The sequence below is a fragment of the Ischnura elegans genome, chromosome 11 (assembly GCF_921293095.1).
Source record: "Ischnura elegans chromosome 11, ioIscEleg1.1, whole genome shotgun sequence".
NCBI lineage: Eukaryota > Metazoa > Arthropoda > Insecta > Odonata > Coenagrionidae > Ischnura > Ischnura elegans.
Window position 1 is genome coordinate 102,551,848 of NC_060256.1, and position 12,226 is coordinate 102,564,073.

A 12,226-nucleotide genomic window follows, 5' to 3' on the forward strand; every position below is an offset into this window, starting at 1 on the left:
AGCAAGATTGGGCATGTTTGTCCTCGACTCCCTCATTCCTAGCCTCATTGCTTGAAAGACTGAGGGAGCGCACTCCTACCCCTCCACCTATCCTTTATGCCCCTTTGCTGCCCACCCCTTCCTTCTCGTTGAGCGGTCGTCTGGTTCTGTTCACACAACTTGTCCCACATGATGCTAATGCTGTTCTAAACGTTATTAAGTGTGTTTCAGATTGTGCAGTTTCAATTTAATTTAATGATATGCAGATACAAATGTCTTGCACTGTGTAGAAACAGTTTTAATGGCATAAAGAGAACCTATCTAATTTATATGGCATAAAGAAAAACTATCGCGAGGAAGTGCCAAATCTGCCTCGCTAAAACTGAAGCATTTGCAGGTGAAGCGAAAGTCAGAATGGGATGAGAAAGTGACAAAGTTGGGGGAAACCTATGTGAGGAATATTAAAATTTTGTCAATGGTTTATCCAAAGATTGAAACCTATTTTCATTTCTAAACGCAACTGTAACAGTTTAGATCCTGAGAATGTAAAGTTTTTATAGTTTAAAAAAATTAATTTAAAGCATATAAAAATGATTTTAATCATTAAACATGTTAAAATGTGTATGTAAATCCACAAAGTATTCCTTTGATTGTATGTACCCAGAAGGAACTTGAATAATTACTTCATTATATAGCAGGAATTTCAAAATGCATTTGGATCCGATAATATCCCAAGGTCCAGCACCGAAAATCAAGGATCCAGTCCAGATCTGGGTCCGAAAAAAATCCTGCATCCATCCATCCCTAATTTATATACTTGGGACCATTCATCTGATTTTAACTTGTTTAACTAAATGTTACTTGTATTTGACAAAGGTAAAAAACTTGATTTTATGGAATATTTAGAAATAGAAAGGAGCGTTTTCTAAGTTGCTTGGAGAAAGTGTGGTGGTGGCAATGTGGATGAACTCACTTTTGCTTAACCCATTGAGTGCCAGCCGATTTTCTAGGTGCTACGCTGAGAGTGTCAAGGCATTTTTGCTGATTTGTGGTTTCACCTTTTTAATGTATTATTTGACGAATTTTTGGTTATACAGTAAAATCTCTTTTCATCGTAATGGAGAGGACCAATAATTTGGGCAATTTGATGTATGGTGGTTCACTACAGAGAAGCTTTAGTGACAGGCACCACTTTTTCATATCCGTCGGAAATGAAAGGCAGTTCTGTCTTTTAAACCATTATATTCATGTGTTTAAACACACATGCATGCATCAGTGAACATATATTTATTATTTAATAATTACAGAAAGGGAGTGCTATTGCATGATTTTTTACCATGATTCGAGAGGAAATAATAACAATAATAATAATATTTTTTATTTGTCCAGAGATCTGTTGGTTGTACACAAAATAAAAATAGAGGACACGTCAATTTAGATACATAATAAAAATTAAATAGGAATATGTAAATTATATGTTGCAAATGCTGAAGATCATTAACTGAATAAAATAGATTTTTTTTTCAGAAACTTCAGTACATAGTTTCTTCTTTAAGACCGAGGTCCCACTCTCATTTTCCACCTCTGGAGGCAACCCATTAAAAATCTTCAGGCCGTTAGGATTAGGACCTAGGGCAGTATTTTGAGTCCTGATAAAGTTTTGATGCAGGTCTTTGCAAGTTCTAGTGTTATGGCCGTGGTATAAGTCATTTGATGTGTACTGAAGAATGTTATTTTTTACATGCATACTAATAACATAGATATACATATATGCATGAAAGTGGCAGGAGAGACAGTTTTTTAAAGAGTGGAAGACAAGGTACAAGACGTAAGGGGCATTGCACATCAGCCTTATAATGCGCTTCTGAATTTTGAAGATTTCAGGAGCAGGGGAAGAGGAACCCCTAAACAGGATACTGAAAATAATGTGAGAATAAAATTCACTGTAGTAAATAGACAATAAGACATCATCATTTACGGTGTTCCTGAAGCATCTTACGAGAAAGCATGTTGAACTAAGCTTGTTGCGCAATTTACTGATGTGCGCGACCCATGTTATATTTTTGTTCAAGGTAACTCCTAGGAACTGTGAACTGGAAATTTGTGGGGGTTGTTTTCCTTCTACAACAATTGGTATTGCTTCGGGTGCTTTATTTTTGTTACAAAAATAAATAAGGCCAGACTTGTCAAGGTTCAGTTTGAGGAAATTATTTTGACACCATTCATGTAGGAGTTTAGTGGCAGTGACTGAGCACTGTAAGGGACAAGCTATTCAATGATGGGGCTGATACAATAACATTAGTATCGTCAGCGTAGAGTATAGGTTTGACACCTGTGACAGATTTGAGAGTACATACTGGTAGATCATTTATATAAAGCAAAAATAGATACTTGTCCCACTTGTTCCATACTTGTTGCATATGCTACTTTGTTCCTTGAAATGGTTCCTCACTATTCTTTAAGTCACCTCCACTTTCCCTTGTACGAGGTTATTTTGCACGTCCTTGCATAGTTTATCATCTTTTCTAGCTTTTATCGCTTTCCGAGAAATGTCATACCTTATTCTCTTATTGCAAGCCTGTCGTTCCTCATATTCACATTCTTATACTTTCTCCATCCTTCAATGAGGTGTAGGACTTCATCCATGATCCATTGCTTTTTCATTTCACATTTTCCTCTCCCTTGAATTTTTCTAGCCCTGAATCCCACTTTTGATATTTTTCCAACTACGTATTCTTCACTGATTTCTCGGTCTGGTCTAATGCTATCTTGCTCTCCACTACTTCCTGGAAGGCCTGTTGATTTTTTGGCTCCTTAGTTTCTCTGATAGCCATGTCTTCTTTGCTGAATTGTTTAATTTTTTGATATTCGTACGGAATTTTGGAATTTCATTATTATTAGATTTCATAACTGACCTATGGCAGCTTTTTCAGCCCTTTATCTGGTTCCTTAACCTCTGCTTCATTAAAATATAGTCAAGTTGAAGGAGGAGAAGTTATACGTTCTTCAGGAGGATCAATCAATAGTTGGTGATCTTTTTTTATGATGTGCCGGAGGAAAAATCGTTTAACTGTCAGGGAATTGAAATAATGGGTATCACTAGCCCCCCTGATTTGAAGCCATTGTGCTTTTCATGACATTTCATGGAAACTATCGCTGTGGAAGACTTTCTTAATGCACATGAGCAGACTTGCAGTCATATTCGCAGAATGGTAGATCCAGACAAATGACTGCTGTCACTAGACCTGCTCTGCTGAGAATGCGCTCACCAGTTGACACTGCCTTCTCTCGTGATACTCCCATTTGTGTGATCCTCACCAAGGCTTTTAATCTCTTCATCACTGTTGGCCTTGCTCAAGGCAGGCACTGTGTTGTGTAGTTGCAGTGTGTTTGCTGATCTCTTGTATTGCGCGATTGCAGGGAGCGGCTTTCTGAGCAGGCATCTGCGGAGGCACACGAGAGTCGTCTGCTGGCAGAGGAGCAGAGGCGTGTGCAAGGGCTGGGTGCAGAGACAGCCTTGAGGCGTGTGGCACTATGGACGCACGTGCGTGGGTATGTGAACACAGTCTGGGCAACATCATTGTGCTCCAGGGTGGTAACTTGTTGAATGAAGTTTTTTTGATATCTTATGTAAGATAAAATTAATTCATGGTGTAAGATTTTTAGCAAAGAGATAATTAAAGTTTTCACTCCATAAAATGAGAACCTGTACTCATAGAAAATTAACTAGTGTGTCATTAATAGGGACATGCAAAAGTTGCAAATGTGATAACACCAATTTTAACGTGAATTCTTGGGTTTTCCCGTGAACATGTGACTATAATGTTAATCACGATTTTCACCAATTCAAATGCGATTTTCATAATTTTTTTCTTCTGTTCATGCTTCTCCCTAAAAATTGTTTTCCGAGGCATATGTACTGTTATGCTACATTTTTCTGATAAACCAAGGATTTTGATAGCTTTCTTTGCTAATTTTCAATAATATGTGGTAGAATAACAGTACTACACCAAAAGAATCAATGATTGTGAATGAGTCATCAATGAGAAATCACCGAGCAATGTTTTCACCATTAGTATAAAATTTATACTTCTCTCTAATTCATTGCATTAAAATATTTCCGGGGAAGATCAACATTAGTAAAAAAAACAAGTAACTTATCTGAAATAATCATAATTAGTGATGGGTCGATTCCAAATTTTTATCGATTCCGATCCCGATTCCGATTCTAACATTTCGATTCCGATTCTACCGATACCGATTCCATCGATTCTGACACCATAGGCTCCAAGAAAAATAGGCAACAAGACAACCACTTAAAAAAATGTTACTCTGTGAAAGAATCAGTTGACAAAAGCATCTTTCATATCATCACTATGTAATTAAAATGTAATAGCTAAATTTTAAAACATAACATACCTGAAAAGTGGTGTTACCTCATAGGTATTACTTTAGAATATTAGCACTCTTGTTTAAATTTAAAATAAAAGTATCTCCTTTAATATCTATCTTATATTGAAAATATCTTATCATTATCAACAATGTCTCACAAATTTAGTCTGCATTTGCTCCTTTGGAATATAATAGGGATGTGCAAGTAGCACTTTTTGATCTAGAGTCGAGTTGAAAATTACTTGCGAGTGTCGAGTCGAGTATGATAATTTCTGAACCAGGCAATACAGCAATGCATACTACAATACATATATTCTACTCCAATTTTCTATGATGAATGTCTAGTCTAATGTAAGAAGGAAAATATAATGAGGATCGTTGATGGTTATTGTCAGAAGTAAGAGATGAATGAAATTTAATGTGTCTTCAATAGTTCCATTGGCACAATTGAAATTAATTAACTCCAAGTAATATGTCGATCATATATATGTATCCTAACTAAAAGGGAGAGCCCTGAGTACAGTCATTTTCGCAGCCATAATAAAGATTACATACTACATATATGAATCATGTAATATTTGGCCCTTTCAAATTCCCAAGCAGAAAATTCAATTATTCTACATGCTCAGCCAGCAGGTTTTGACGTCTCCATGTTACAGTATTACTGCCTGCAGAAAATTGCCTTTTGGTACACACTTGTGTGACTGGGCAAGTACTTTCCTACCAAAATTGCAAGATTTTGGAAACATTGGAATTTTTATTAAAAATTATATCAACAATTTTTATGGATCTTGGATCTTCATGGAATTCAAGTGGATGAAGCGAACGAACTATAGAACTAAGCTTTAGCTTTGTAGAGACAAAACGTATCCTATACATCTCATGTCATTTAATCAACCTTAAAAACCCTTGCTTTTTTAAGTTCAAGAAAGAAACTAAACGCTACAAATGAATATCACATCGGACGGACGCAGTAATAAAAAAGGCTAAAAGAGCCTTCCCAAGTAGCCTCCCAATATCGGGCTTATGTCGGACCAATATCATCTGCCAGTGTTCTTATGTCGGCCCTATATTGTCTGCCAATATAGGGCCAATATCCAAATGTAACATTTTGCGTTTTTTAGCCGATATTGGCAGCCCATATTGGCCCAATAATGGCAGACTATATTTACCCACTGTACCGGCATTCACCCAATATTGGACCGATATTGCTCCGCTTTCTTCAACCATTGCCGGACCAATATTGACGGCCAATATAGGGCCAATGGCCATATTATAACGTTTTCAGTCTTATTGCCGATATTGGCAGCCTATATTTACCCACTTCACTGGTGCTCACCCAATATTGATTGATCGGCTTTCTTCAGCAAATGCTGGACCTATATTTAGAATGACAAATGAGAATTGAAGAAGACGTGTCCAAAACCAGTAAAAAACATCAATATGATAGCATTTGTTGTCATGAATGGTATTGGAGTGCTCTACAGTGATCTTAGACCTGTGCACATCTTGTATAAAAAAACAAATAGTTATGATAAAATGTGGACCTAACTGTGCAGAAGCAAGAATAGCTAAAGGATTGCTAAAAGGGTATGCATTGTCCCCCGCAATATTTAATGTTTACATCGAGACGGCCATCAATGAAATCAAGGGTGTTAATATCCAGGAATAAAGAATTAGTATGCAGAGACTGAGATTGATTTGATGATGATAATGAAGGAGTAGGAATGAAAAAACACTTTTAAGGTGAATGTAATATTTAATAACATTCTATTGCTACAACTAAACTACTGAACCACAGCTTTTGACAGTCTTCTTTCATGTCTGTCTCCTCTGCCTTTAGCACCAGCCAAAATCTTGCTTATGCAGGCCTGAATATCCATATCAGTGGATGTGTTTAACACTTTCCTAGTTGCTCCATTAAAAGTGGAACAGCAAAATTACATTTCGTGAGCTAAGAAACAGCTTCGATGACAATAAATTTATACCAGCTGACACTTAATTGTGATTGCTTGGAATAAAACAAGAGAAGAAAGGATGTTCGTCTCTTTCCATTTGCCTTTTAAGGAATCCTTCCAGATTCCTCGAGAGGGTATCAAACTTATTTACTTGCTTTAGCAGCACCTAGATGAGTAGATTATTAAAATTCCTATTAGGCAGATTTTATATTCATTCCATCTTGAACCATTTCCACCAAGCGGATTTCTAGAATGTGTTTTGCCCACGCCAAACTCTTGCAGACTTTAACTTAAATAACTCTGGGACAGATCATTGCATTTTAAAGTGATTCAGGTCATCAATTAGAAAATTTTTTCTACCGACCAATTTCTTAATGCAATTTTCGGACGTTTTTTGCGTTAGAATTATGGCAACTCTAAGAGTTTGACACCAAATGAATCTTTAAAACACTGCAGCCATCATGTTTTTCTTCTAGTTTACCAAATTTCAAAATTTTACTGAGCATTCTTATTGGCATTCTTTAGTTTTTAAATTTAATTATTCTCAACAACTATGCCTCATGCGCCATGAGCCTTCCTATTAAAATTTTCTGTAGGAATCAGTCATTGGGATAAAATAAAAACCTTATTATTTTCGCATAACATGTTTTCTGCGAAAGCGCGGTGCCTCAAAGCAGGAATTTTGTCAATGGACTACTGCATCTCTATTGTACAGATTCTAGCTAGGGGGAATCGCACGTTCACAGTAAATATATGATTTGATATTAAGTAAGCTGTTGGTTTTAACGCTAGGATAATATCTGATTACTTGTTAAAGTTGAAACCCTAGTCTACAAGATAATTGCGCAGACAACAATCAATGAAGAAGTCCACAAGGTAAAAATGGTTCACAATATTATGGATATAAATGCTGCCTAGTATGAATTTCAATACAAAAAAATCTACTCACCCAGTTCTGATGAAGCTAGTAAAAGAATCTCAACGTTCGAAACCCTTTCTAGTGATCTAGAAGTACACAGAATGTAAACAAAACACCGCACTGTCAGATAACCATTGATTCGCAGCTCAATGCACATGATTGCAACTTGATTTGGATCACAGTAACACTCATTAAAGCACTATAACTTTGCATCCTAAGGTAATACTCATAGTCATTAAGCAAGTTGATGCAATTGTGGCATGCGGTGGCAGGAAACAGCAAAATAGTGGACATTTTCTATCGATGGCAATCGATATACGATTAGATCGATGGTAGCCGGTAGGTCGATACTTTTAAACTACGAGCGGGAGTTTGAAAATAGGCATTCAGGAATGGGAAAAGCGGACCGAAGGCTTGAGTAATATTCACCACTGGGAGAAGTACCAAATACATTCCATCACTCCAATGGATTAAAAAAAATTAAAATCATATTTCAAAGAGTGTTTTTGAAACAAAAGATACTTTACTGCTTCATCAATATCTGTTTCATTCGCAATTTTTCACTAGGCCACAAAAATGGTTAAGTCCAAAGTGAGTAAAAAAATTCTTGACCTAATGTTTAATAGTTTACATACTTAATGAATTGCATTTTAAAACATGATCTTATTGGCACTTAGATTTTTTTCTCATAACATAACATCAGCAGATGATGTCGGTCCTATATAGGATGCCTATATGGGACCAACATTGGCAGAATGATGGCAATGAGGGGCCGATATATCAATCTGAAGCCTATATTGGACCAATATTTAGCCGATATTCATGGCTACTTGGGTTGTGATGTGAAAACTACCCTTTCCACACGACTCACCTCGGCGAAGATGGAAAGGGAAAAAGGGTATCGGTTGTTGACTTTCACGGAAACAGTTCATTTTTCTCTCTCTTAAGCATGCCGCCTTAATCTCTTCACTTTACTTCAATACCCGAGCCATATTTCTTATGCGCGGGATGGTTTCGAAAAATATCCAATCCTTAGTATTTTCACTCGAGTAATGCGTTAAATGGTCAAGTCGATCTATACATAATCCTTTTTAACATCCTTAGTTTAATATTTTAAGTCAATGAAGACGATTATCCATGCTTTAAATGACGATTTTCAAGACTAACGTTTTAAAAAACTTGAAAAATCGGCCTGTTACCGAGCCTCAAGAGTTCCGCAGCGTGTAGCTCAGCCTTGACGCGCGATTGAAAAAAATCTCTCTTATTTCCTTTGTCGCAAACTTTTTTTTTCCAAGATTTCTACTTAGTACTCTTTAGAATTCCCTACTTTTTATTGTGGTTCAAATTTTCCGAGTTATATTTTTCGTAAACGAAAGATAATGTCTAATTATTATGTCAAATTTCACGAGAAAAACGGGTCGGCCATTTGTGGTTGTAAAACCAGACGGGTGTGAGCCAAAATCTTCAAAATCCATGGAGAGTATAGGCAAAGCACCAATTCAAAGGAATATTCCGTTTTTTATTCCATAAAACTCATACCAACGCAACACCACCTGGATAAATTCAAATATTTTTTGAGGAAAAATGATATCTCGCGTGGCATTGAAAATTGGTCATGTTTGGGCCACTGTATCTCACTAAAGGGTCGTATTTATGTAAAATGGCATATAAATCTATATCTGGTAATGATTTATGAGTATTTACGCTAATTTTCAAGTCTCTATCCCCAAAAAGGTCACTTTGGACTTTATTCCAGCTTTTTCCGATTTCGGACCAGTGTGCGCCGGGTCGGAAGACGTTCGGCCGCCGCGGCTGGCGTAAAGGTATTTGGCCCACGTCGACAACTATAGTGAATTCGGCAAACTGAAACTACCAGGCAAAGGCAATAGAATGAATCTTCGGCTTTAAAAACTGTATTATTACATGAGTTTCATGACAGCGTTTCCTGTCGGCAGATTGCTGGACTTACTAGCCGCGAAAGCTCTGTAACCGTAACTACTCGACTCGACATTCCTAATGCTACTCGAAACGCACGAATCGAGTACCAACTACTCGACTCGAATCGAAATTTCGAGTACTCGCACATCCCTAGAAGATGGTTTTGTTATTACGATTACATGGCGCGAAAATTTAAATGACTGTTGGAAACGCGGTCGTATGTAAATTTTTACTTTCAAGTACTACTGGAATCGGAATCGATTTTTCACCTTGGCAAGTACTCATTTTCGATTCCGGTTCTTGGCCGAGAATCGAGGAATCGAAGAATCGAGGAATCGAACCGACCCATCACTAATCATAATGAACGTAATTAAACTCATTAGAAAATAAAACATGCGGTTTTCAGTGGGCAGAGTAAATCCGGCTTGTCTGAAAGTGGTACATAGTGGTGGTGCCCTGATTACCTTGTGAAATACCCAAAGAGCTACATTGAGGCCGCTTTCAGATGAAACTGCTTTTCGCTGGCTGCTGTTCCCAGTATGATACTGTGACATTTAGGCCGCTTTCCGACGAGACAAGTCTCTGGATTTCACAGTGCTGTGCTGTGAACAGCAGCCCGCGGAAAGTTGTCTCAACTATAAAGCGGCCTAATCATGAAATACAGTGAAAAAATTCATGATGTCCACAAAGTAACACATTCAAGGAAATAAGACGACTTGTTTGTCAGGAGGATATCTAAACCACGTTCACAATGTGTACAAAGTAGTAGGGATGTGCGAGTAGTACTTTTTGATCTCGAGTCGAATTTAAAACTACTTGCGAGTACCAAGTCAAGTTTAGATAATATGTGGACCAGGCAATGCAACGATGCATGCTCTGGAAACTTAGTAAAATCATTAGGTAATGGATTTAAAATCATGCATTTTTAGATTTTCAACTTCTCTCTCCACAAAAGCTCTTGGAGCAAGGTGCATGGATTAACTTATTTAAATTTTATGGGTAGGGGTGGATATTCCTATAGGCTAATTAGGCTTCAGCCTAGGGCCTACATTCACTCCAGTGGATACAGATACCTATGGGGGCACAGGGGTTGTGCGCCTTCCCCTGGTATGGTTGGTACCAACCACTATGCATATGTTTCATTTAACATATCGGAATACATGTATAGCAGCAATTATGTATTTTATTATCTCTAATGTAATTCACAAACTAAAAAAGGGTTGTGAAAGGGCCTCACAAATGGGATACCCTAGAGCCTCTTTTAATCTAAATCCGCTCCTGGTTATGGGTCTTTTTAAGAGTTAAACCTCTTTACTATTTGAGAATGGACCAGGTGTCCTTGAAAAAAAATTATTATTTTGATCTGCCCTATTGCTCAAACAGCTCAAGTGAAGGTAAGGGATGGAGAGTGAGGGTGTCAGAGGTGTTACACAAGGCTGTGCCTTAGTTGATCTCATTTTGTCCTATAGCTCATCTTTGGGAGAGCATTGAAAGGGTCAGAGGCATGCTGGAGTTGAAGTGTGTAAAGGGTAGATTTGATGGGGTTCATCGGAAAGCGGGAACAAAGAGGAATGATAAGGTGTGGAGTGATGAGGAAGCAAGAGAGCCCACAAAACGTGCAGCCACCCCATCCACCCAAAGATTATCATGTCCTCCCTCTCCATATTAACCCCCTAACCTCCCCAAAATGCTTTTCTAGCCATGGTCCAAGGAAGGATGTAATGAAAGGCTCAGAGCAGAGTTGTAGTGTCAGGATGAGTCTGAAGTTGTCCCAATTAGAATTTTTCCTTTCAGAGTAGAAGACAAAATATAAAGATATGCTCTGTGCTGTCACAGCAGACCGAGAGCACTCCTGATGAAAATATGTCTTGTCTATGATGAGGGCAATTTGGAAAGATTCAGTTTGAAAGAGGAGTGAGTGTTTCATTTGTATTGCTTGAACTTCACCCATGGATAATAGGGTGGTTTTCTATTTTTTTAAATTGCCTGAAAAAAACGGTTATTATTACTGGAGTACGTATTTCACGTATTTAGATTTTTAAATGACGATATCTATTTTTTGTGAATAATGGGGAACATGCATGAAATTATTTCATCATGCTAGTAAGTCTCATTGAATAGACAATTTTCTCATCATTCCTAATATATAATGTGTATGTTTATGTAGGTTTTCTAATATGGGTGACATCACTGCAAGTACCTAATTGAGAGAGTATTGCTGAATTTCAGTTTGCTGGAAGTGAAGAGGAAGGACTTGGAGGCTCCAGCCCACGTCCAGGACACTATTCATCGGGGGAAAGGATCAGAAACATTGGTATTGCCCTAGTTGGAGTGCATGCACTCAGGTGGCTAAGCGTCATAAGCAATTAGAACTACGGCTGTTTGCTCTCCACGCTGTGTTAAAATAACGCGTGTTGCTATGAATGTACCATATGCAATTACTGTCCAAATAATATGCTCCGTCAAATGCAAACTATTTCCAAAGAACTCAATGAGCTACACTATTTATGGGAACAGTTTGTATTCAAACTTTGTTCTTCAGTGGGGTCATTGTAATATCTACTGTGTCCAATGTATAGCTGATTGAAACTTTGCCATGTTATAAAATATTTTTATTTTATGACATGGCAATATAAAATTATTTTATTTTATAATCTGCAGAACCTCAATGCTCTTCCCTTCAAGGTTGACTCTCTTCGATAAATTAATTATTAATATTAAATTAAATGACTGAGTCTCTGTAATACAAAAAATAAAATGAACGTAATGACACCTGCATTAAAAATCTTGTCTAGTTTTTAAGCGTCTCGAAGGGGGGGGGGGGGCACATGCCATAATGTCTACACCCGTAGCAGTTTTTGACGAATCGCGAATCTTGATAGATTGGAGGGAATGAGGCTTTCAAGAGGAAGGACCCCATGGAAACCACTGCTATCACCGAAATAAAAAGATCCAAGAAAGGTAGGTAATTGATCTCCTGAAATATTATTCTGGATTTTCTGCGGGTAAGTTGCTTCTGTTTCTTTGACGTATGTTTGTT

General features: G+C 37.5%; 1 protein-coding gene across 1 annotated transcript in view; it reads left to right on the forward strand.

Moving 5' to 3' along the window:
• Positions 1-11,957, forward strand: part of LOC124168126 (intraflagellar transport protein 81 homolog) — a 328,055-nt gene extending 316,098 nt beyond the window's left edge. Inside the window, exons 12-13 of the mRNA XM_046546249.1 lie at positions 3,400-3,531; positions 11,416-11,957. Of these exons, the coding sequence (XP_046402205.1) occupies positions 3,400-3,531; positions 11,416-11,512 (229 nt within the window). The 3' untranslated portion in view covers positions 11,513-11,957. The remainder of the gene's footprint in view (positions 1-3,399; positions 3,532-11,415) is intronic.
• Positions 11,958-12,226: the final 269 nt, after the last annotated feature.